The sequence below is a fragment of the Lutra lutra genome, chromosome 4 (assembly GCF_902655055.1).
Source record: "Lutra lutra chromosome 4, mLutLut1.2, whole genome shotgun sequence".
NCBI classification, from domain to species: Eukaryota; Metazoa; Chordata; class Mammalia; order Carnivora; family Mustelidae; genus Lutra; species Lutra lutra.
In genome coordinates this window covers 68,006,296-68,029,587 of record NC_062281.1, presented here as the reverse complement: position 1 = coordinate 68,029,587, position 23,292 = coordinate 68,006,296, and the positions used below count along the sequence as shown (strand labels likewise).

At 41.5% G+C, this 23,292-nt stretch overlaps 1 protein-coding gene across 5 annotated transcripts in view; it reads left to right on the top strand.

Moving 5' to 3' along the window:
* ADHFE1 (alcohol dehydrogenase iron containing 1) overlaps positions 1-23,292 on the top strand; it is a 39,248-nt gene that overhangs the window by 4,199 nt on the left and 11,757 nt on the right. For 3 of the 5 annotated variants that reach the window (XM_047727230.1, XM_047727231.1, XM_047727229.1), the window contains exons 2-13: positions 2,708-2,745; positions 4,823-4,869; positions 5,651-5,704; positions 5,893-6,047; positions 6,193-6,389; positions 7,957-8,034; positions 9,140-9,245; positions 11,742-11,894; positions 14,991-15,089; positions 18,196-18,274; positions 18,461-18,557; positions 21,135-21,292. In XM_047727230.1, the coding sequence (XP_047583186.1) occupies positions 2,708-2,745; positions 4,823-4,869; positions 5,651-5,704; positions 5,893-6,047; positions 6,193-6,389; positions 7,957-8,034; positions 9,140-9,245; positions 11,742-11,894; positions 14,991-15,089; positions 18,196-18,274; positions 18,461-18,557; positions 21,135-21,292 (1,261 nt within the window). The remainder of the gene's footprint in view (positions 1-2,707; positions 2,746-4,822; positions 4,870-5,650; positions 5,705-5,892; positions 6,048-6,192; positions 6,390-7,956; positions 8,035-9,139; positions 9,246-11,741; positions 11,895-14,990; positions 15,090-18,195; positions 18,275-18,460; positions 18,558-21,134; positions 21,293-23,292) is intronic. The other 2 variants (XM_047727232.1, XM_047727233.1) reach the window with 1 other exon arrangement.

Genomic DNA, 23,292 nt, shown 5'->3' with positions numbered 1-23,292 from the left:
GGTAAATGAGAGCCTTGCTCTACCCATGGTTTCCTCAGCTTTTCAAGAGTAGAGAAGCCCATCAGTGGTTTCAGGCTGTCCTAAAACAGTGGGGGAACCCACAGTCCATTCTTCTTACCCAAGCTCAGGTTCTCTGTCTTGGTACAACAGGAGATGAGAGAAAAATCTCAGAGGATTTTAAACATCTGCATTTACTTACTCATTTACTCATTTCTTCAGTCAGTATTCCTTCAGGTGGTATTAGTTTGTGCCTGTTGCAATGCTAGCCATTATAGATGAGGTTGTGATAAATGGCAGATCTTATCTTGCCACCACAAAATTTACAATCTAGAGGCAGATGCAAACAGAAGAAGAGTGATAATGGTTCTAATTGGGAGGGAAGCATAGTACAGACCACAGAGGGAGAGTGCCTACCTGGGCCCAGCCTTAGGGAGGACTGCCCAGGGTAAGTGACATTTCAGCTGTCACTAGAAAGGATACTAATTACCTGGAAGAAGAGGCGGAAACATGTTTCAGGCAGAGGAAATAACAAGGACAAAGTTCTGGAGGCAAAAAAGAGAATGTGTGGCCCTCCCATTCACAAAAAAAACGAACTTTCCAAGAGCTCCGGAGATGGACAGAGATGAGATTACCAGGCTAGAAAGATAAGCTGGGCCCATGAGGCAGGGCCAAGTCTGAACTTTATCCAAAGGGGGTGAGGGGAGAGGGCATCATTGGAAATAAGCTCCTGACCCCTGTGTGGCAAATGTGGAGCCAAGAAAAGCCCGTTAGGGGCTCTGTAGTTATTCAGATGAGGGAGGACACTGAAACCAGAGATTGGCAGAGGACCCACGAGAGGTGATGGATTTGGCTAGAGAAATACTGGGGGGCCTTGAGTGTTTGCTATAAAGAGTGAAGGGTGAGCCCAGGATAGAACCCAATATTTAAGGAATGAGCAGAGTGGTAAGGGAGCTGGAAAAAGAATAATTAGAGGAAGCCCAGGTGAGTAGGTAGTCCTGGAAGCCACGGAAAGCATTTCACCCATCCAAGGAGGGGGTGGCTCAGTGTTCACTGCTAGGAGAGCAAGGTGCTGGGAGGGGGGGAGGTCCTGAGAACTAGGAATACAGCAGGAAAGCTGGGACTTGTTGAGACAGCAGCCAGATTTCAGGGAGCCAGGCAATGTGTGGGAGGCAAGAAAATGGAGCCAGCAGACCTAGGCCAGGAGGGGAGACCCAGAGAAGATGAGCAAGCCAGAGGGGACAAGAGGTTGAGACTTTGAAGCATGAAACTCTTAAATACAATGACAAAGATCAAGTGAGGAGGAAGACTAGGAAACACAGGACAAATGGAGGCCCCAAGAAGGCAAGAGAGGATGGGACTCAAACCACAAGTAAAAAGTAGAAATGATTAATCAAGGCAGCCTCAGAACCTAAAAAATATAAAATAAAAAGGGGGAAGAGTTTAGGAAAGCATGTGCTCCCACATTCCTGGTCATTGGAAAGTTTAGAGTCTGGAGATTTTCTTCCCTTTGCCTCCACTTTCTTGTCCTTGGAGGGTGTAAAGCAGGGAAAGTTCTCCAAAGAAAGCCCACCGGTGAAGGACAACACCTTGGCGTTGCCAACTGTGTTTTCCCTGTGGCAGCCTGAGAATGGCTCACCCCGGCTGGGATGGTCGGGACTCTCAATACTTGGCACTTTCAGCCGTGTCCAGGAGGTGGCAGTGTTGACTCATGGTGGTGCTCACACCGGTTTCCTGGTGGCTTTGACTCAATCTGTTTTTGAGGTCTTGACCATTGAGTTGAACGCTCTTCTTTCCTTCTCCACCTTCCCCCTCAGATGTTTTCACTCCAAATTTAAAGGGGGGATGGAGTGGTTGTCCACTCACGTATCTACTGGGACCCCCACTAGGACAAGGTCCTCTGGCAAAAAATAGAAACATACAACCCTTTGGTGCCGCTCAAATGCACAGCAAACAGGAGAAGAAAGGGACTATGCAGGAAACAGGAGGCTACCAATACTGAGAAGGGAAACGGAGCCAAGGGCAGAGAAACAGAGTGGGAACTGAGAAGAGGTGAGGGATTCGAGGAGGACAGAGTGACAGGCATGAGCCCACTTTAGGCCACAGGGGAGCGGGGAGAGGGGGACTCAGCCACAGGCCCAGGGGAGGGAACCAGCACAGGGAGGCATCCAAGGGGCTGCAGGTCCCTGGAGCTGGGCTGAGAAAAGATGGAGGCGTGAGGTGGTGACCAGTGAGGACTGCATGCCCACTGAGGGCTTCTCAGAGGCCCAGAGTCTGTTTCAAGAAAATAAACACATTGAAGACAATGAGAAAGTACAAATTCCCCTGGGTGGGAGGAATGGGAGAGGAAGTGCATTGAGTAGTTAACCTTGGGTAAATTTGGTAGAAGTTCCTAACCTGGTACAAGAGCTGGGACCTCATAGACACTAAGACTCCATCTCAAACTTCCTTGTATCCCCAGAGGACTTATCTCAGCTTCCTGTACACATATATTGAGCACCAACTGAATAATTCCTGAAAGAATGATCCTGCAACACTGGAAAGACTCTGAGTGGACTTCTTGTCCATGATGATTTCTGGGTTTTCCTATGGAGCATTTGCCAAAGCTACTACTTTGATAGCATCTCAAGAGTAGAATGCAGTGTGAGTCACATTAAAGCATCCTATCTTCTGGCTTTCTAGTTTCACGTTTTTTTTTTCTTTTCCCTAGATGCCAGTGCCCAACTCATTCTCATACTTACTCCCAAGGTAATAATACATTTTGTGTTTTTAAAGTGGCCAAAATTTCCAAGCCCTCCATTGGCACTCATAATACATTTGGGAAAATGATAAATCAAGGAAATCAAGGGATGTGAAAGTTGGAATGGTTGCCTTTTCACTTGCAACTGGTAATATGTAGTTCTAATTATATGACGGTAGCTGAACGTGTGCTGATTATGTTTGACTCAAGTATATATTTAATGCTATTTATGATAATTTTCTATTTCAAAAAGCATTATTTGCCAAAGCTAAAAATGGGGGCATAGATGAGATTTTAAGATCATCTGAGTTAATCAAATTAATCAAGATGAAATCTTTGGACAGTCTTAATACATCTCAGGAAAGAAAGAGGCTAAAGAACAAAGGTGGTTCCTAGAAGGAAAAAACTTGTTTGTATCAATTTAAAAAAAAAATTATATTTCTTAGTAATTAAAAATAATAACAAAAGTTTTCAGTTCTCACAAACATCTTAATCCTTCCCAACTCCATTGTCCACAGAGCAGCAGGAAACTCATTGTAGCTTCAGCATGTCCTCAGAATGTCACATGAATTACTGACACAAAAACTGATTTCACCTCTTAGAAGGAAAGGTCAAATCTAAACAGCACAGTGAGAATGGAAACAAGGGGGGCTGCCCGTACAGGAAACTAAGCAGAACCCACAGAGGAGCCTGTTGGGGAGTAGAACAGAAAGAGTGACTGAGGGCTTTTTCCTGCCACCGGTGTGGTTCACCATTCAAGACAAGCCAAGGGACCTCCCAGTCATTAATGACCGTCTGCTAGGTGAAAACATGGCCAGCCTTTAAGGTCCTCGTGAACATATGCAGAATTTTGTCTTTAGCTGGTTCTTTCCAATTCTTAGTTGATTTCAACAAAGAATTAGTAGTCTCCTGTTTGGGAGCATAAAATTAGTAAATTAAAGAAAGATAATCCCACTGTTTTCTAGATTCAATTTATGTCTTTCCTAAACTTCAGTAGCAAGATTAATAAATTATTTCTTTACAGTAGATAAGGATCAAAGAAATTTGAATTTTGATTAAGGATACCCTTGCTCTCAAGAATCCAAAGGTAGATTGTTGTCTAGTTTTGGTCTCTTGTTCTTTTTTTTTTTTTTTTTTTTTAAAGATTTTATTTATTTATTTGACAGAGAGATCACAAGTAGATGGAGAGGCAGGCAGAGAGAGAGAGAGAGAGAGAGAGAGAGAGAGGGAAGCAGGCTCCCTGCTAAGCAGAGAGCCCGATGCGGGACTCGATCCCAGGACCCTGAGATCATGACCTGAGCCGAAGGCAGCGGCTTAACCCACTGAGCCACCCAGGCGCCCTGGTCTCTTGTTCTTTAAAAAAAAAAAAAAAAGAAGAAGAAGAAGAAGTAGTGGAAATTGTTGCAGACTTTTTTTCAATCTTATGACTGACGAGGAGTGATGAAAATAAGGATAAAACTCATTAAGTGGGGCTGTCTTGTTCTGATATGACAGGAAATCATTTCTGCCATAACTAAAACCTGATATTATAAAGAAGTATCAGTTTATAAAAATTTTTATTAAATCTTACAAACAGAACTAAATTTTTACATACTTTAACTTGAAAACTATAAACGTCTTACTGTGATAATTTTTTCTCTATGGAAAAATATTTTAATTCAAACTGATCACAGTTGTTACAAGAAATGTAAGCAGGACTCTAATTAATTAATTTACTAATAATTGTTCTCTAACAGTAATCTAACTCCAGAGTCTAGAGGGTATTTTTTCTAGAGGATTTTTAGACATTGTTTCGAAAGTGTATTTTATTTTCAATGAAGAAAATATTTTAAATAACTATTTTCACACAATCAGCATCAAGTTAGCATTACATTCTCTTAAAATGCAGATTTTAATTTCAATTTGATAGGCAACAATGAAACTTGAAAATACATTTTGGCTAAGGCTTTTAATTTTCTTTTAAAGGTAAGTCTTTTTAAGGGAGATGCTTATGTTCACTGCTGAAATACCAATTTACTATCAAAAACCATTATTTTTGCTTTGTTTTTGAGGCCTACTCTAACGCTAATTTCTACATTTCTGTAGCTCCTGGATTTGCACCTTCTGGGAAAACAACAGATTATGCCTTTGAGGTAGATATAATCAATCCATTCTTTCTTTTATGAATGACTTGAAAAAATACTAGAGTATTTTGCTAATGCTTTTTTTTTTTTTTTTTTTTTTTTAATTCACGAGGGACAGAGAGAGAGGCAGAGGCAGAGAGAGAAGCAGGAGGGACTTGATCCCAGGACTCTGGGAACATGACCTGAGCCGAAAGGCAGATGCTTAACCAACTGAGCCACTGAGGCACCCACTAATGCATTATTATCTCATTTGAAATCTATTATTAATTGGTGTTCCCTAATCTCATTATTTGATCATACCCCATTTAGCAAAGTACCTTGTTGGGGTAATGGAATACAAATCTTCAGATAACATGAGTAATGTTTAGATATTGTCTGTCTTTTGTTCAGCCATCAAAACAGGACAAAGTCCCAGTTCTACAAACTCTCTAACGTACATATGTTGTAGGTTACAGCTTAGATTTGTAATTATAACAATTCTAAAAGAGGTCCAAGCAATCTTTTGAAGCAAGAACAAAGGAGCAATGAATTCTGACGAATTTTTATCACACTATAATTATATAATTATTTGTTTAAATCTCTGTCTCCTCCTAGTTCAGGAGTCATAAATTAAAATGAAGGACATGCTAAGGAATATATACTTTACGTGCTCGCTTCAGCAGCACATATACTAAAAATAGGAATATATACTTTATTCTCTACACAGTAAGGAACGATTCATTTCATTTATAGGTTTTTAGAAATGAAACACACCTATATCTAAGTCTTTTTTTTTGTTATTTTTCCGCAGATGGCCGTTTCAAATATTAGATATGGAGCAGGAGTTACAAAGGAAGTGGGAATGGCAAGTATTTAAGATTCCTACAGTCTTTTTGTTAGAAATGTTACCTGTCTTTTAAAACAAATGCAAACCGACAACAATTGAGTCCTTTGTTTTTAAAAATGTGCAGTGTTAAGTTAGCCAGAGAGAGAGAGTCTATTGCAGTTCTCAGGCAATGAAACCTAACTTATAAATTATTTTTGTTGTTTTAGGACCTACAAAACATGGGTGCTAAAAATGTTTGTTTGATGACAGACAAGAACCTCTCCCAGCTCCCTCCCGTACAAATGGTTATGGACTCCCTAGTAAAGAATGGCATAAATTTTAAGGTTTATGATAATGTGAGGGTGGAACCAACAGATAGAAGGTATTATTTTATTGCTGCTATTTACTTTATGTAGAAGCCAACACATCTCACTGTTGCTTAAAACTTGCTCCAGGCCTTTAATGGTGTGGCAATTTATTTCTGAAAACAATAATGACATGATGGCTTTTCTTTTCCCTTCTCTAAGCTTCATGGAAGCAATTGAATTTGTCAAAAGCAGAGCTTTTGATGCCTTCGTTGCTGTCGGTGGAGGCTCCACCATGGACACCTGTAAAGCCGCTAATCTGTATGCATCCAGCCCTCACTCTGATTTCCTAGACTATGTCAATGCCCCCATTGGGAAGGGAAAGCCTGTGTCTGTGCCTCTTAAGCCTCTGATTGCAGGTAAAGACTGTTTGTACGTTTTATTTTGCAATTGGCAAAAGGTCTTAGGAAAGATGCAAGCCAGGAATTTTAGGGTATGTTTCCAAAGCTTTCTAATTTCTTCATTTCAGTGTAGTACAGTGTTTGGAGAGCAGAACCGATAGCAGTTCATTTATGTTTTAAAATTCTGATCATTATTGCACAGACGGACGATTTGGGTCAGTGGTGGGAAAGTTTGCAGATTTATGCTAGGCAGTCATTGTGTGAAGGAGGAGGGAAGGTTATCGTTTCCATATTATTAGATCCCTCTGTTGGCAGGTTTGTCTTCTAAACCCCTCTCTGCTTTGTCGCATTCTGCCAGCCACCGTGGAGTTTAAGGGGAACATTCGCTATTATTTTTCTGGTGTTGACTCAACCCTTTCTTCCACACAATGGCTCTTCAGCTGACCTGGGGCTTTGTCTCTTCTCTAGGACATGTGGCCAGCATGGCCACGTCTCTCTGGGCAGCATCTGCTCTGTGGCTGCCCTGGGGACAGACACACAAGTCCAAGTCAGAATAGCTTTTCTGTCCCGCACAGAGCTTGGTATCTTTGGGTCTTTTCTTCCCTCCCTTCTATTTTATGGCTGTTAGCGTATTACTGCTTAAAGTTTTATAGTGAAAATGCACTAACTGGTAACTGGACAATATCTGTCTGAAGTTTTGTCCTCTCTCTTCTCCTCCTCAAATGCCCCCACCGTGAATGGGCCCCATGATGGTATAGGAGTAAGTTGAAGGCAGATGAACTGCTTTGATGTGAATGAGCAATCAGCAGGGAGCAACATAATTGATGTCTGGCAAACGGAACCCTCTGGTGAAACTGTGTCAGCATCACACAGAGGGGTGATTAGTAAAGTTTAGAAACTTGACAGAACTACAAAACCACGGAGACTAGCAAAGGCAGAACGTTACTGTGCTTGCTGCCAGGAGGGAATAAAGATGTCTTTCAGAGAAGGCATGTATGAGTTTTCTAACCGAGATGCCGAGCAGCCTGCCTCTGAATGCCCGGCTGCAGCTGCGTAAGCTCGGGTGCTCGAGTTCCTGGGGTTCCTAGCTGTTGATGCAGAAACAGGACACATAATACAGGGTAAACATACACACGTGTTAGTACAGGTATGGACACCATACATACATGTCAGGCCTGTATACATGCTGGCGCAGGCAGTGACATCATACATATGTGTTAATACAGGTAAAGCTATCACACATACTCATCGAAGTGCATGTAGACGTTAGACATGCCTACACGTTACGCAGACATGAACACCGTGCACGTGAAATGTGTGCATATTAATGGAGACACTGCCATCACATATGCATAGGAAACGTGTTAATGCTGACAGGCACGCTATTACGCATGCATGTAAATGCCGACACGGACAGACATATGAAGCATACATGCGGATTAACATAGATACGGACCTCACGTGAGCAATAGGGGGATCAGTGCTTCCTTCTCTAACTTTGTTCCTTGCTTCCTAAGGTTGAATTAAGTATCTCCACTGACCTTTACTTAGATGCATTATGTAAATTAATGTTATTTTATTCAAGTCCCAACTACCTCAGGAACTGGGAGTGAAACTACAGGAGTTGCCATCTTTGACTATGAACACTTGAAAGTAAAAACTGGTAAGAACTGTGCCCATAAAAATCGTGTTTAATTCTCTCTCTTACCTTTCAACCCCGTGGCCTTTTCTTTAATCCTAATATTTAAAAATCAAGGAGTTATAGAGCTAAGGGCATGTATATACACACATTTTCTTTCTTTTATCAAGTACATGTAAAAATATGAAACAGTCTAATAAACTTCTCTTTGAGAATTACCTACAAAGCATACTGAAATGCCATAATCTTGATTGGCCATTTCTCTGCTCAAGTTAGTAACTGTACGTCAGTGCTGAATGATTATTCCCTTTCTTGGACATCTTTTCAACACTTTTTTCAACATTTTAAATCAATTCCATTGAGATATAATTTTTATATAATAAAATGCATACATTTTAAGAGTCTGGTGAATTTTGGCAAATAGATATACCCATGTAACCACTATCCCAACCAAAGTATAAAACATTCCCATCACTCCAGAAAGATCCAAAGGTCCCAGGCTTTTGTAGCAGAATAAATTGATATTTGGCTGCACATTTATAGTAACTTCTCTTTTTAAAATTAAATGACATTATCCTTTGATGTTACTGAAGATAACAGTAGCCAATACTTGAATTTAATCTTACAGTTTTTCAAAGACTTTTACATAATACTTTCTAATAAGAGCCTTACATTAGCTATGTGGGATAGAAGCCCTATATGGTTATGATCTAATGGAGAACTCAGAGAGACTAAGTGACTTGGCCAAAGACAAATAGCAAGCTGCAGAACCAGCACCCAAACCACCAGTGTGCTAGTAAACCAGCTCTCTGGCATTTAATCATTTAAGCCCCAGTTTCTAGTATTGGCCAATTTCTTTGGTGTAAATACTCCCACCATTGACAGTGACATCATTCAAACCAGAGTTGGGAAGAGATGTGCACACTTGGCTCCTTCAAACAAGGAGCCTGAGATCCACTGAAAAACCCAGGTTTCTGACTCCAGATCTCTTTCCACTATTCTTGTTGCCTCCCTTCATGAGAATGAATCTCATATTTTTAATTTAAGAATAAACTGTTATCCTAAAGTAACTTAATTTCTTAAAATGGTGTCCATACCTTTTGCCTCTGTTGAAAAATCCCTGTTTTAGGCATTGCTTCCCGAGCCATCAAACCCACACTGGGACTGATCGATCCCCTGCACACCCTGCACATGCCTGACCGGGTGGTTGCCAACAGTGGCTTCGATGTGCTTTGGTAAGTACCAGTGCCAACGGGAAGGGCTTTTCCAGGCCCTGCATCTCTGGACTGTATTTTCTTGCTGAAAGCACTTGCTAAGCATACCTCAATTAGTGTTCCACAACCACCCCAGCTTTGGCTGTCATTATCCCCTTTCCTAGATGAAAACATGGAACCTATAAAGGATGGTGTTAAGATGAGCTCCTGGATGAGCCTTAGGCCACTGTTCTGGATCCACTGTGCCAGCCACAGCTGCTGCCACAGGGACACAGGGAAAGGAGTGGGTGGAGCTGCCATGCAGCATCTCAGACCCTGCGTCTAGGGCTACAGGGAACAGGAAAGAGTCAGGGCTACCATAGCATGGAAGAGGGCAGGAAAGGGAGCTGACATCCCCTGAGCGGGATTGTGCTCACATGTCAGGACTTCGCACACATCACCACCTCACTACAGCTCTGCACCACACAAGAAAGAAACCTGCCGTGGAGATGTTCAGTAACTTGCCAGAGTCATGCTGCGTGTTCCCTGGGCTTCAGCTGCCATGGCTCCCTGATCCGTGTTCCTTCCAGGGGCCTCAGGGAGACCCACAGATGCCTTTCACATTCAGCATGTCCCAAACTACCTATTTCATCTACTTGCACGTGTACATTTTTTCAAATTCTAACATCTCTGAACTCAGAACACGTCTTAAGATCTGTGGCGCAACGGTACGATTTTCTTCCTCAGTGGTATTTTTAATGATGCGTCTTATAATGCATGACATCTTAAATTCAATGAAATCCCAATTTATTCTCCACCTCCTCCCACCACCTCACAGCTTCTCCTGAGTCCCTTAAGTTAGTGAGCAGCAGGGCTTGCTATGAACTTCTTTCTTATGTCCGCACATGGCCCAGTACCTCCTACCACTTGTCTTGCTGGGCTCTCTCCTGTCTGCTCCCTCCACTTGAGCCTCATTGTTCCCACCGTGGTTCAGACCTGCCCAACTCTTGCTTGGATAATTGCAGTGGTTTCCTCATCAGTGTCTCTGCTTCCATCCCATAGTCCTTCTATCTGTCCTCCATACCGGCCTCGGCAAGTTTTCAGAATGCAATATAATCATCACATATACACACACCTCTACCTGACAAGTCTTTTAGTGCCTTTCCACGCCTACTGCCAGACGGCCAAATTTCTTTGCCCTGGCATGTCCCCAATGCTCAGCTCTTTATCTCTTTGGAGAATTCATATTCCAATTCCACTGGAGCACCCTACCCTTGATGGAGCCTTTGCTGACAGCCTCCCCACCTTTCTTCTCCTCAGGTACAACTGACCACTCCATCCTTTGCTCTTCCGCATTGGGTGGACTTCCCTTTCACATGCTCATCTTCACTGCACTGTGAGCTGGATGAGGACAGGACCATCCTACTCCCCTCTCCATCCCTGCCCCTTGGCACAGTGACTGTCACATCATAGGTATTTGGTTAATATCTCCCCACATGGATGCTCCATTCTTGCACTGCCCACAGATTGGACAGATTAAGAACCATAAAGCCATAGCATCCATCCACCAACTATTTAAAAGAATTTCCAATGGTTTGTTCAAAAGATGTTAACTGCTTCTCAGGTGTAGAAGAAATTCTCCATTCTAAGACCAAAAACCATAATTCATGCCTGAAACAGTTCATCTTACATTGTGTTCCCAAAGCATCACTGATCTAGATGGCTATGTTTTGTTTTGTTTTGTTTTGTTTTCTCTCTTCTGCATTTGATTCATTAGAATTGATGGCAGGCCATTAGGTGGAGGAAATTTTGAAGCTTGGTCCTTGAAATAGCCAACCTTTAGTTGAGAGAATATCAGAAAAAAGAACTGAATTTTATTTTTCAGGCCAAAATTTAATAATAATGAACTGTAAGTTTTACAACGTGCTGGTCATTATTCTAAGTACTTTATGTGTACCCCCTCTTTTAATTTTTACAGCAGCACCAGGAAGGCATACTATTGTTTGTCCTTGTCTTAGAGTCACAGGTTAGATAGTGAGTTACCCCACGGCTGCTACAGGAAGGTCTGGTGCTAGGATTTACAGCTCACCCTGGCGTCTGTGCTCTCACCCATTGCACTGTACTCTTAATAGAAGGCTCATGTAACTATGACCCTCCTTAGGTAACAGGAGTTTAATGGTAAATATATTTTACAAAGAAATCATTTTTTAGATTCAGGGCTTTTCTTCATGACCCAAATAATGTAAAAATTCAACATCATAAAGATTTATTTGCACTAGAAAGGGGCCATATGTAATCCAGCGACATATACTGGTCAAAAAATAATGCTGTTAATATAAACTTCACTGTTAATTTCTGTAATAAGCAATGACTATTGTAGACAAGAGTCTGACCTGGTGGAACGCACTGTGATTATCACTGCCACGGAGCTTATCTGCAGTGGAGTGAGTACTGAACATGTCCAAGAAAGTCTGTAATCTGAATGGAGGGGAAAAAGAAGGTGCTTTCAATCTGTGTGTTTTAAATATGTCTTGTTAGCCATGCCCTGGAGTCCTACACTGCCCTCCCCTACCACATGCGGAGCCCTTGCCCTTCAAATCCTATCACCCGGCCAGCATACCAGGGCAGCAACCCAGTCAGTGACATCTGGGCCATCCACGCACTACGGATCGTCGCTAAGTATCTGAAAAGGTATGTGGCCCAGAGGAGATAGAAACGGAACAGAACGGGTACCTTGCTGGCTCAGTCAGTCAAGCATGCAAATCTTGATCTTAGGGTTGTAAGTTCAAGCACCACATTGGATGTCAAAATTATTTAAAAATAAAATCTTTAAAAAAAAAAAGAAAGAAAGAAACAGAACAGGAAAACCACATTCCACCCTCACATAAAATGTAGTGTGCCAGATCCTGAAATAGCCTGAGCACGCCTGTTCACCAAAAGATTAGTCAGTGGATATAGAGGAACACCAGAGACCAGCAAGCTCTGGAAGGATGAAAAGATGGGGAGGGATGCATGTGAGGACAGATGAAACGTGAGTCCTTCAGTCTGAAAAGGCAAAGGCAAGGGAACAAAATATGAGCCCCTGATTTCTGAAGGATGCATCTAGAAGGATTATTCATCAAAGCCTTGAAACCAGAGCTCAGGTGAGGGCAGATGTCCTCTGAGATTTGGCTACACCAAGAGCTGAAATGAGACCCAGAGAGGCAGATGGCCAAGCCCATGCAGGCCCTGTCTGAAGGCAGAGTCAACCCAGTAAGCAAACTCACATGAAGTGAATTTAAGAAACCAATGTCTAGCAAGGGGAGATGGAGAGGAGAAGGGAGTTGAGGGAAATTGGAAGGGGAGGTGAACCATGAGAGACTATGGACTCTGAAAAACGATCTGAGAATTTTGAAGGGGTGGGGGGTGGGAGGTTGGGGGCACTAGGTGGTGGCTATTGTAGAGGGCACGGATTGCATGGAGCACTGGGTGTGGTGCAAAAATAATGAATACTGTTATGCTGAAAAAATAAATAAATAAATAAAATCTTAAAAAAAAAAAAAAAAAGAAACCAATGTCTAGAGTTGTCTGTCCCAGGAGATATAAAAAGCTTTCTGTGGGGTGGCTGGATGACGGACATTGGGGAGGATATGTGCTATGGTGAACACTGTGAATTGTGTAAGACTGGTGAATCACAGACCTGAACCCCTGAAACAAATAATAACATTATATGTTAATAAAAAATAAAATAAAAAATGTGGCTTTCCTGAACTGAGATATAAGTACAAAATACACATCAGATTTTAAAGATAGTATGCAGAAAAAGAATGTAAAAATTTCAATAATTTTTATATTGATCATATCTGAAAAATGTTATAGTTAAATATTATTATGGTTAAAAAAAATAAAAATAAAAAGCTTTCTAAAAGATTTCAAAGGATTTATAAATGCTATAGCCATGATTGGCTCCTAAGAGAGCAAAGATGTACTTAGAGATGAAAGCTGATCCCTGAGACATTAAGACCTACGCAAACCCAGACTCACTCTTGTACATGTAACAGAAGCAAAGAGCATGGCAGGTTGGACCTAGATGTAAACATGGTGCTTCCTCTGGCCCCAAGCCGGTAGCTGTACCGGAGAAGGAACTCAGATTGCATTTTGTCATAAAGCAAAGGGAAGGGACACAGAGCTATTTCAGGAGACCATCAGGGAGCAGGGAAGCACTTGCCTGGGTAGTTGCAGATACAGATAGTGGTCAACCAGCATGAGACAGGGACAGAAGGCTTGGCAGAGCAGAGTGGAAGGTGAGGGGGTGTAAAGGACAGAAGGAAAGCTAAAGCCCCATCATCTGCTCTTTCATCTTGGCATTCAGGGAATAAGAAACGAACGCTGGGTTTGGAAAGGAGCCACAGATGCCTAACCATTCCAAATGAAAGGAGAAAAAGGCTGTAGCACGCTTACTGCATAACAGGAGCCCTTACTCCAGGCAAAATCGTGAAAAGCAAGCAAGGGGTGGTTTGTCATTCTTGGCAGTCTTCGGCTTCCTCCCTGGGCAGGGTTTCTTTTTTTTTTTTTTTTTTTTTTTTTTTTAATTTTATTTTTTATAAACATAATATATTTTTATCCCCAGGGGTACAGGTCTGTGAATCACCAAGTTTACACACTTCACAGCACTCACTATAGCACATACCCTCCCCAATGTCCATAATCCCACCCCCCCTCTCCCAACCCCCCTCCCCCCATCAACCCTCAGTTTGTTTTGTGAGATTAAGAGTCACTTATGGTTTGTCTCCCTCCCAATCCCATCTTGTTTCATTTACTCTTCTCCTACCCCCTTAACCCCCCATGTTGCATCTCCTCTCCGTCATATCAGGGAGAACATGTGATAGTTGTCTTTCTCCAATTGACTTATTTCGCTAAGCATGATACCCTCTAGTTCCATCCACGTTGTCGCAAATGGCAAGATTTCATTTCTTTTGATGGCTGCATAGTATTCCATTGTGTATATATACCACCTCTTCTTTATCCATTCGTCTGTTGATGGACATCTAGGTTCTTTCCATAGTTTGGCTATTGTAGACATTGCTGCTATAAACATTCGGGTGCACGTGTGGGGCAGGGTTTCTAAGCCAGCATGTGCAGGATGGCTGAGCTGCATGTGCAAGGGGCCTTTGAGAATTTGCTTTTACAGAGTGGCGTCGGGACATCTAGAGCAAGCAAAGGCTCATCCTGCAATAACATCCCACTTCCATCACTTCCATAAGGAAAAATATTAAAATAGTACATGTGGTTTCAACAGATACTAAAAGAGGCCTCCAGAGGGTTCTATTTGGGGCAGTGTCACAGAAAGAAAGATGGCCGGGCAGGCTGCTTTTAGCCTACAGGTAGCCCCAGGCAACAGGGACTCATTTCAGAGAACCAGTCTGGGCCCTGTCCATTCCGAGTGTGTGTTTACTCGCAGTTCATTCACAGCTGCCGTCAAGCTCACTGACAAATGAAGAAGAAGAATGAGTCTTGGGGCACTTTTCTAGAACAGCTCACAGTCCAAGGGTCAGTGCCTTGCTTCCCCCAGCACTTTCATCACATGAGCAGCCCGACAGCATATTTATTATGCCTTTGCCCAAAACCATTGATAAGAAAATATGTTTCCCTTCAGTTTTCGTTGAGAAGACAAGGTGTCGTTTGAATAAGTTGCCTAATTTTTCTTCCTACCAAGTAGAATTTCTTTCTTCCCAGGTCTTTCCCTACGGCAGCTCTTGATTCGATAGGAAATGCCAATGTTGATGTAGGTATTTATATCATCCACAGGGCTGTCAGAAATCCTGACGATCTTGAAGCAAGGTCTAATATGCACTTGGCAAGTGCTTTTGCTGGCATTGGCTTTGGAAATGCTGGTGTTCATCTCTGGTGAGCAAACTTGAGATTTTATTTCTTCACCTAAGCTATTGCTTTTAATTTAAAAAAATGTTTGTAATTTAGGACAAAGGGTAAGACCTAAATATGCTATAGAAAAAAGAAATTTAACTGAGGGTCCTGGAATGTTTTCTTAATTCAAATGTAATTTATTGGGTCATAGATTTTTGTTTAAGTTTTATTATATTTTTTTAAACATACTCTAACCCTAATGTGAGCCTCCAACTCATGACCCTGAGATCAAGAGTCACGTGCTCCACTGAGCCAGCCAGGTGCCCTCATAGATTTTTTTTTTTTTAAACAGGCTTGAGATACACGCTATAAAATTTACTGATTCAAAATGTATAATTCAGTGGGATTTAGCATATTCATGGAGTTGTACAGCCATTACCACAATCGATTTTAGAACATTTTATTGCTCTGAGAAGAAATTCCATACCCTTTGGCTGTCATCCATCAATCCTCCTACACCCCCCAGTCTTAAGCAACTACTAATCCACTTTCTGTCTTTATAGATTTGCCTGCTCTGGATATTTTATATTAATGGAATTAGATAATTTGTGGTCATTTGTGCCTTTAACTTAGCAAAAGGTTTTCATGGTTCATCCATACGTGCATCACTATGTCGCTCCTTTTTGTTGCCAAGTAACATGCCACTATATGGATATGCCACATTTTATTTTCCATTCATCAGAAGATGGACACTGGGCTGTTTCCACCTTTTGGCCATTATGAATAATGCTGCTATGAACATTTGTGTACAAGTTTTTTGTGTTGATATACGTTTTCATTTCTGAGTATATACTTAGGAGTGGAACTGTTAGGTCATATGGTAACTCTGTGTCTAAATTTTGAGAACTACTACTGTGATCCACAGAAGCTCTACCATTTTATATTTCCATAAGCAGTGGATAAGGGTTTTGATTTCTCCACATCCTCACCATGTGTTGGGGATTTTTAGAACCTCAAATGCAAGATTTTTTTTTTCCTCCTACTAATCTCTCACAAAAAGAAAAGGATCAGAATCATTATCTGTAGCCCAGAATTGACTTGTTAGATCAGAACTTTTTGGTATGATGCCTTAACATTGAATACCTATGATCACTGAGAATTAAGAATAGGCCTTTGCTGTGGAGGGTATAGTGGAGTCACCCCAAAACTTGGCTGCTGAGAGCATAGATTGATAACACCTTTCTAAAAAGCAGGTGAGTGGGGTGCCTGTGTGGCATCACTCACCTGCTTTGTGGTTGGCACAAAACCAACTCTTGGTTTTGAGTCTGGTCATGATCTCAGAGTCATGGGATCGAGCCCTGTGTTGGGCTCCACACTCACTGCAGAGTCCGCTTAGGATTCTCTCCCCTTCTCCCTCTGTCCCTCCTGCTAGTTCTCTCCCTCTCTCAAGTAAATAAATAAATCTTAAGAAATAAATAAATAATAAAATAAAAAGCAAGGGAGCAAAATCTCCCAAGAGCCTGAAAAATGTTTATATCCTTGGGCCCACTAATTTTAGTTCTATGAATGTAGACAAAAGAAATCATCATCATATGATCAAAGAATTTCTTTATAAGGATAGTCACCTAAGTGGTATGTATAATCGAAAATTTTAGAAACAATCTAATTTCCAACAGTTTGGGAATGGTTAACTGAAGTGCAGTACACAAAGAATAAATATGGCTATTAAAAATAATGTTTTAGGGGCACCTGGGTGGCTCAGTGAGTTAAGCCTCTGCCTTTGGCTCAGGTCATGATCTCAGGGTCCTGGGATCAAACACCCCATGGGGCTCTCTGCTCAGCAAGGAGACTGCTTCCCCCTCCCTCTCTGCCTGCCTCTCTGCCTACTTGTGATCTCTCTCTAACAAATAAATAATCTTTTTTAAAAAAAGAATATTAAGTAACCAAAGCAATGTTTGAAACTGTATGCACATATGATCATAAATTGAAGATATGCATGATAAGACTAGAAGAAACATTGTATAATGGTTATCTTGAAGAAATAGGATCGTGGACCATTTTAATTTTTACAAAGAACATACACAACTCTTAAAAGAAATCAAACTAAGATGTTGGATATCACTAGAAAGTTACTTTTGAAAGCTACATGAACCCTTTCACATCATGAAAGCACACTAAGCAATAATTTTCCACATACTGTGAAGCCCAAGAAAGGTCAAGCATATTCCCAAATAGCAATTCAGAGAACCAATAGCTTCTGATCCATCTCACGAAAGGGATAGGCAAGGGATACCTTTTTGGTATCCCTTATACCATTCACCAAAATACTTGGTCTTCCTATGAAATGTTAAGTCTTTTGCTGAATAAGCCCAAAGTCATCCAGTAACCCACAGAAAAAGACTTATGGACCATTTTACTATGGTAAAGCCTTTCATTTACAACATATTAATTATAAATACATAAGCTTCTCACAAGATATATCTTCCGGGTCATCCAGTAAACTAAATTAGTCCTGTTTGTTCACCAAGAATTCAAGAGTATATAAAAAGTGTTTTTTCATCAAAACAAATCAAACCTCACAAATAAAAACCATGATGCCTTTACTTGATAGCCTTTCAGACTACAATAATCATTTATGAGTCAACTCTATTAGTATGTAACATTTGAAAAGATGTATCAATTATCGATGGGACAGATCACTGGAGGGTCAAGCTTGCATGTCTAACACAGCACATCTTGGCTCTTAAGAGTCCCACCCATCGTCAGCTGTGCAGGGGCACGCTGCCAAGCCAGTGCAGAACAAAACCCAAAATGCATGCCCTGAAGCTTATTAAAGAAACTTCAAAGTACATTCTCGATTTCTTCAAGATCATGAAGTTAATCAATGTGTTTGGGAAGCAATTTCTGCATTTGACCTACAACTCTACGAGCATTTAAATTTGAACATTTCAGAGGTTTTGTTAGCGAATACACAAAATGTCCAATGCAAGAATATATTGTTATATCAAAGAAAACAGAATGTATCACTTTGTGAGATAACTCTTTTGTCAAGAGACTGTGAAGGGCTCTCCCATAAAAGTATGTGTGTTTTGTTACTTTGAATTTCTGATAGCTATGTGTCAACATAAGGACTTTTTTTCTTTTCTAGCCATGGAATGTCTTACCCAATTTCAGGCTTAGTGAAGACATATAAAGCAAAGGATTATAATGTGGATCACCCACTGGTGGTAAAATCATAACAAATTCTTTATTTAAATTTCATGTTCTTTGCAGTTGCCATAAATGTATTTGTTATGTGGATTTGTCAATTCTTGATTGCTTGGAGTATAGGGTAAAGTAATTCAGTATCTAGAATAATGCAGGCTGAAGACCCAACTTTGCCCCAATGGTCACCACATTTTGTTTCTCTTCAGCCTCATGGCCTTTCTGTGGTACTCACCTCCCCAGCGGTATTCACTTTCACAGCACAGATGTCTCCTGAACGGCACCTGGAAACGGCAGAAATATTGGGTACGAACCATTACTCATGAATCTGTGACCTGCATATGTGGAGCATTTTGTAGGGTTGCTTCTGCGGATAAACTATAAAGGATAATAATACCCATAAAGTTTCTCTGAAAGAGTTTAATAATAAAATGTGAGTGACCTGCCTAAAGTCCTATCTAGCACTAAAATTCTGTAATTTTGCTTCTAATAGTCTATTAACAATGAAATGGAACCAAATATTGCTTATGTTAAGGTTGTAGTAATGCTATTTATCTTGTTTTCATCCCTAAGGAACATGAAACTCTTTACATAATATTAATATTGCAAGTGCCTTTTGCTACATTTAATAGGTAATAAAAAGAATCTTGTTTCAGGAAGTAACAGTACATGCCCAATTATAGAAAATCTAAACCACCAGAAACTTTATAAAAAGATCCCAAAAGAAGAATTTGTTTTGCTGCTCTGTAGAATAAATAATGTCTATAACAAGACATCCACAGTGCTTTCTGAATCTCACAAGCAATAAAATTATATGCAGCCTAGCTTCAATGTTAAGTAAAAATTTAGGGTATTTTTCTAAGATGAGAACTCTTTCAAGTAGACTTTGAGAATCTGATTAACTTTCCAAACATTCTATTCCCATACTTATGTTCAGGGTAGGGAGGGAAAAGCTAAAAAGAAACTTCATTATGCTCTTCTAGCACCAGCCATTGGAGAGGTTATTTCCAAGAAGATAGGCATGACCACAGACTGCTTCCATGTGCCCTGCTTCACCTCCACGTCTCACACTGATGGGTGTGCTTCCGTAGAGTTCCAGGTGCTGGGCTGTGCAGGGAATGCTAATGAGAGAAGTCCACGGTAGAGAAGCAGAGCAGCGGCTCGATTTCCCAGCATGGGCTACTGGAATATGGTGCCCACCTTACCAAGGATCTTCTGTCCCTTTCCCTTTTGGATCGGGGGTGTTTTTTAGCCATTCTGGGCACTCAGATAGATGCCTGGTAAATATGCAGTGGCGAGTTGGAAGGAGCCCAAGTAGTAGGCTTGATGTATGGTAAATGAGAAAGTCTTAGAGAACTCAAAGCTAAAATTCCAGGCAACCAACAATGTTACTGAGAAAGCAATTCCTCCAGTAGACAAAACTCAGGGTAGAAGAACCCACCAACTCTTCTCCCTTGCATAGGAAGATTTGTTTACTGTGATTCCATACTTAGCCATTAAATATTTTAACTCCCAACGTAATTTTAGGTTTTCTCAGCTTTATACCAACTTACTCTCTTTCCTACCCTTTTTTCTAAACACTTCACAGGAAAACCCAGAGGCTTTGATGGTGTGTTTTATGGCAGCAATCCCAGGAACATAAAAACCTCACAAACCTTATATCATGTGTCACCTTTCCACCTAATCCGTATTTCAGCTGCCACTGTGTAATACAGACTGGTCTTGTCAGGCAAGGTTTACCTTCCATCCAGCCGCTCTGCCAACTAGTCTCATATCGGGTTCTATTTATACCTTTTCCTGGATTACTAAAACAGCTTTTGCTGTCACAGAAGAAAAAAGTTAAAACTAATTGAATAGTGTGCTTCAGTAGGGACATAAACTATACATTCTAGTCTCTTTTTGAACAATACAGAGAAAGGCGGCTTAGACTCAACATGACGTGTTTGGGATAATGACTTAAGCCACATCTGTTTGTCAGAGCTTCACTTCCTGGCAGTGAATGTGTTCGACCAGAACGGCTGAGGGGCTGGAGAGCTAAGGGTCTGGGGACTCTCACTGCTACCCTGCCTGAGGCCAGCACCCCTAGCTCTTCCACACTGATGTCTCTCAGATTTCATGTATCGATTACTAATCGTGTCCAGATTTCCACCCCTTGGCACCCGCCTTTCCCCTTCACCAACATCATTATTACCTACAGAGTAAATACTGTTTTCTGAGAGTCTTTATGTTCTTAGTTCTGTCTGACTAGTTCTGCAATATTTACTTAGAGGAACCCGCCCTGCCCTTTGGCAATGAGGCCCAAAATAAGTTTTATAGCTATAGAAAGGAAATACTTCCTTCCCTTGCCGCACATAATCCATTTTTGTAATTTTCCTCCTATGGGGCAATGTTGGAGCTTTTCTACCTCTATGTCCTTGCCTCATAAGGTCTTCTCCTAAGATGTTGCTGTGAGAAAAGACACTGAACACATAGACCTCTAGATGTCAGCAAATTCCAGGCCTTGAAAGTTACATAAGCTGTGCTTTCTCCTACAAGTGCTCCTTCCTCCTCATCCAAACACCAGCCTTCTTTTTTGGTCTCCTCCCTGTGCTTCTTTGCTTGGCTGAGTTCCTCTTCTTCCCACCACACCAGGGGCGAGCAGTCCATTGCAAATGTGAAAGCCAGCTCAGCCTCAGCCAACTTCTCTACAGAGGACCTCGGGGTTCTGCAGGCTGGCCTGGCCCATCTGTGTTCCGTGGGGTTGGTCGCTGGGCTGGCCTCCATGTGGAGGCACAACAGTGCTCTTGTCCTTGGTGGTAGGGAAGCAGCAGGTTATATATTCAGCTATCTTGTGACTGAATGACACCCTCTCTCTCTCTACAGTCAGCACTTTGTGTCTTCTAGGAGCTGACACCCGCACTGCCAGGATCCCAGATGCTGGGCCTATTTTGGCAGACACACTCCGGAAATTCTTATTCGATCTGGATGTTGATGATGGCCTAGCTGCCATTGGTTACTCCAAGGCCGATATCCCTGCATTAGTGAAAGGAACGCTGCCCCAGGTAAGAGATGCAGTGTGTCCTCACTCCCTTCCGAGAAGTACAAAGCTGCTGGGAAAACATGGTCCATTTGGGGTGTCTTGGGGGAAAGGAAAACCCAGGGGTCCTCCAGCAGCTTTCAGGTCCCCTCCACACCAGACAGCAGCTCTTCTCTTCCCCTGTGGGAAGAGGCCAGTCTCCCCCACCTTTATATTCTTCCATAAAACTGGCTTTTTTTGAGCTTTTATGATATAACTATAAGGATCTTTTATAAAAACTCAAGGCAAAAGCAATCACATTTGTCTTGAGGTATAGCAAAATTTCCCTTTTTACCAGTTCTGCTCTTTTAAGAGTCTTCTATAAAACCACCTGAAGCCGTTCCAAAAGGACTACTAATATTATTTTATATTATAAACATTATAAATTCCTACTATTTTGTGGAAAAATAGGCATAGCCTTTAAATCAATATTATTACAAAATCACTTTTTAATGTATCTGGGAGAGTCTATTTTATACACATATATACCTATCTGTGTCACTTTGGGTCTTATTTAAATGTTGCTTAAGAATTTAAACTGAGCTGCCAACCTTGATTAGGTAGAATCTAATAGATGTAGAGATTCCCCTCTAAATTTCTTACGGAGAGAATTTACCTTCCCATTGCACCTCTCTCACATTTTGATCAGATACCCTTGTGCTGTATCAGAATCTAATAGGCTAAGACCCCGCTCACTGTAACTCACCATAAAATAGAGCCAGAGCCACAAGCTCTCGGGTTTTGGACCACACCATGCTCACCGTGCCCAGAGTGCTGATTTAGTCCCCCTGTCTAAAATGGGAAAGACATGGATCACTTAAACACAGTAAGGATACGAGGGCAAGGCACTTCTACCCAGAGTTAAGGCAAACAGATCTTATTACTGATTCTGAAACAGAGTTAACTAGACTATCCACCCTGCACACACTCCTGCTTACTCTGAGTGCTTTTCCCTCACCCCACTCTAAACAAAAGCCTCACACTAGCTGCTTCTCTGCTTGGCAACTGCTTAGAATGCTGAAGACCTCACCACTCACATAAGTTGATACTAGTACGGACTGGGTCAACGGACTCACATGTCCTAGGAGGTAGGTAGGTAATAACAATGAACAAAGTAATTTAAAGCAGCAGGGAGTGATGGGACTTTGGTGAACTGGGAAGTTCCCAATCCATCTTATTGCGTGAGTGCCTTTTCAGCTACAATGCATTATCCCCCCACAGAAATTCAGGTCCCCTCGCTGAGTTCCCAATTTCCAAAAAAAAAAAAAAAAAAATCCAATTGGTAGAATTTCCAATTTCCAACAAAAATCAACAGTATGGATGTTTGTATTGTATTCCCTGATTACCCACTGTACAAACCAAACATGGCCCATGGGCCAGCAGGTTCCCTGATTTAGACCACAACCCAATGGCCTCAGCTGCATCTAAAAATATATAAATGAGGGGCACCTGGGCAGCTCAGTCGTTAAGAGTCTGCCTTCAGCTCAGGTCATGATCCCAGGCTCCTGGGATCGAGCCCAGAATTGGGCTCCCTGCTTGGCGGGAAGCCCGCTTTTCTCTCTCCCTCTCCCCCTGCTGGTGTTCCCTCTCACATGGTGTCCCTCTCTGTCAAATAAATAAATAAAATCTTTAAAAATAAAGTAAAATAAAATATAAATAAATGAGAAAAAGAAACGTCTCTAAGTGTAGCTGAGCACTTGGGCTAACTCACAAATGCTTAGTTCTAAGCAAAAGTCCAAGGGACTAAATAGCCAAAAGATAGGACCAACACAGATATTTTATCCAAACCTACTAGGCTGTAAATTCCATGAGTACAGGGACATGTTTTGCTCACCCCTCCTCAACTGCACCAAGCACAGGCTAGGAAATGTGTCTAATGGACACATACCTGCAGCCCTCTCTCTTCCAAAGAATTCTGTGCAGATGAACATAATAGCTGAATGGTGGTAACTTTTTCAGAAGTTTCCTTATACTTAGTAGGGCCCA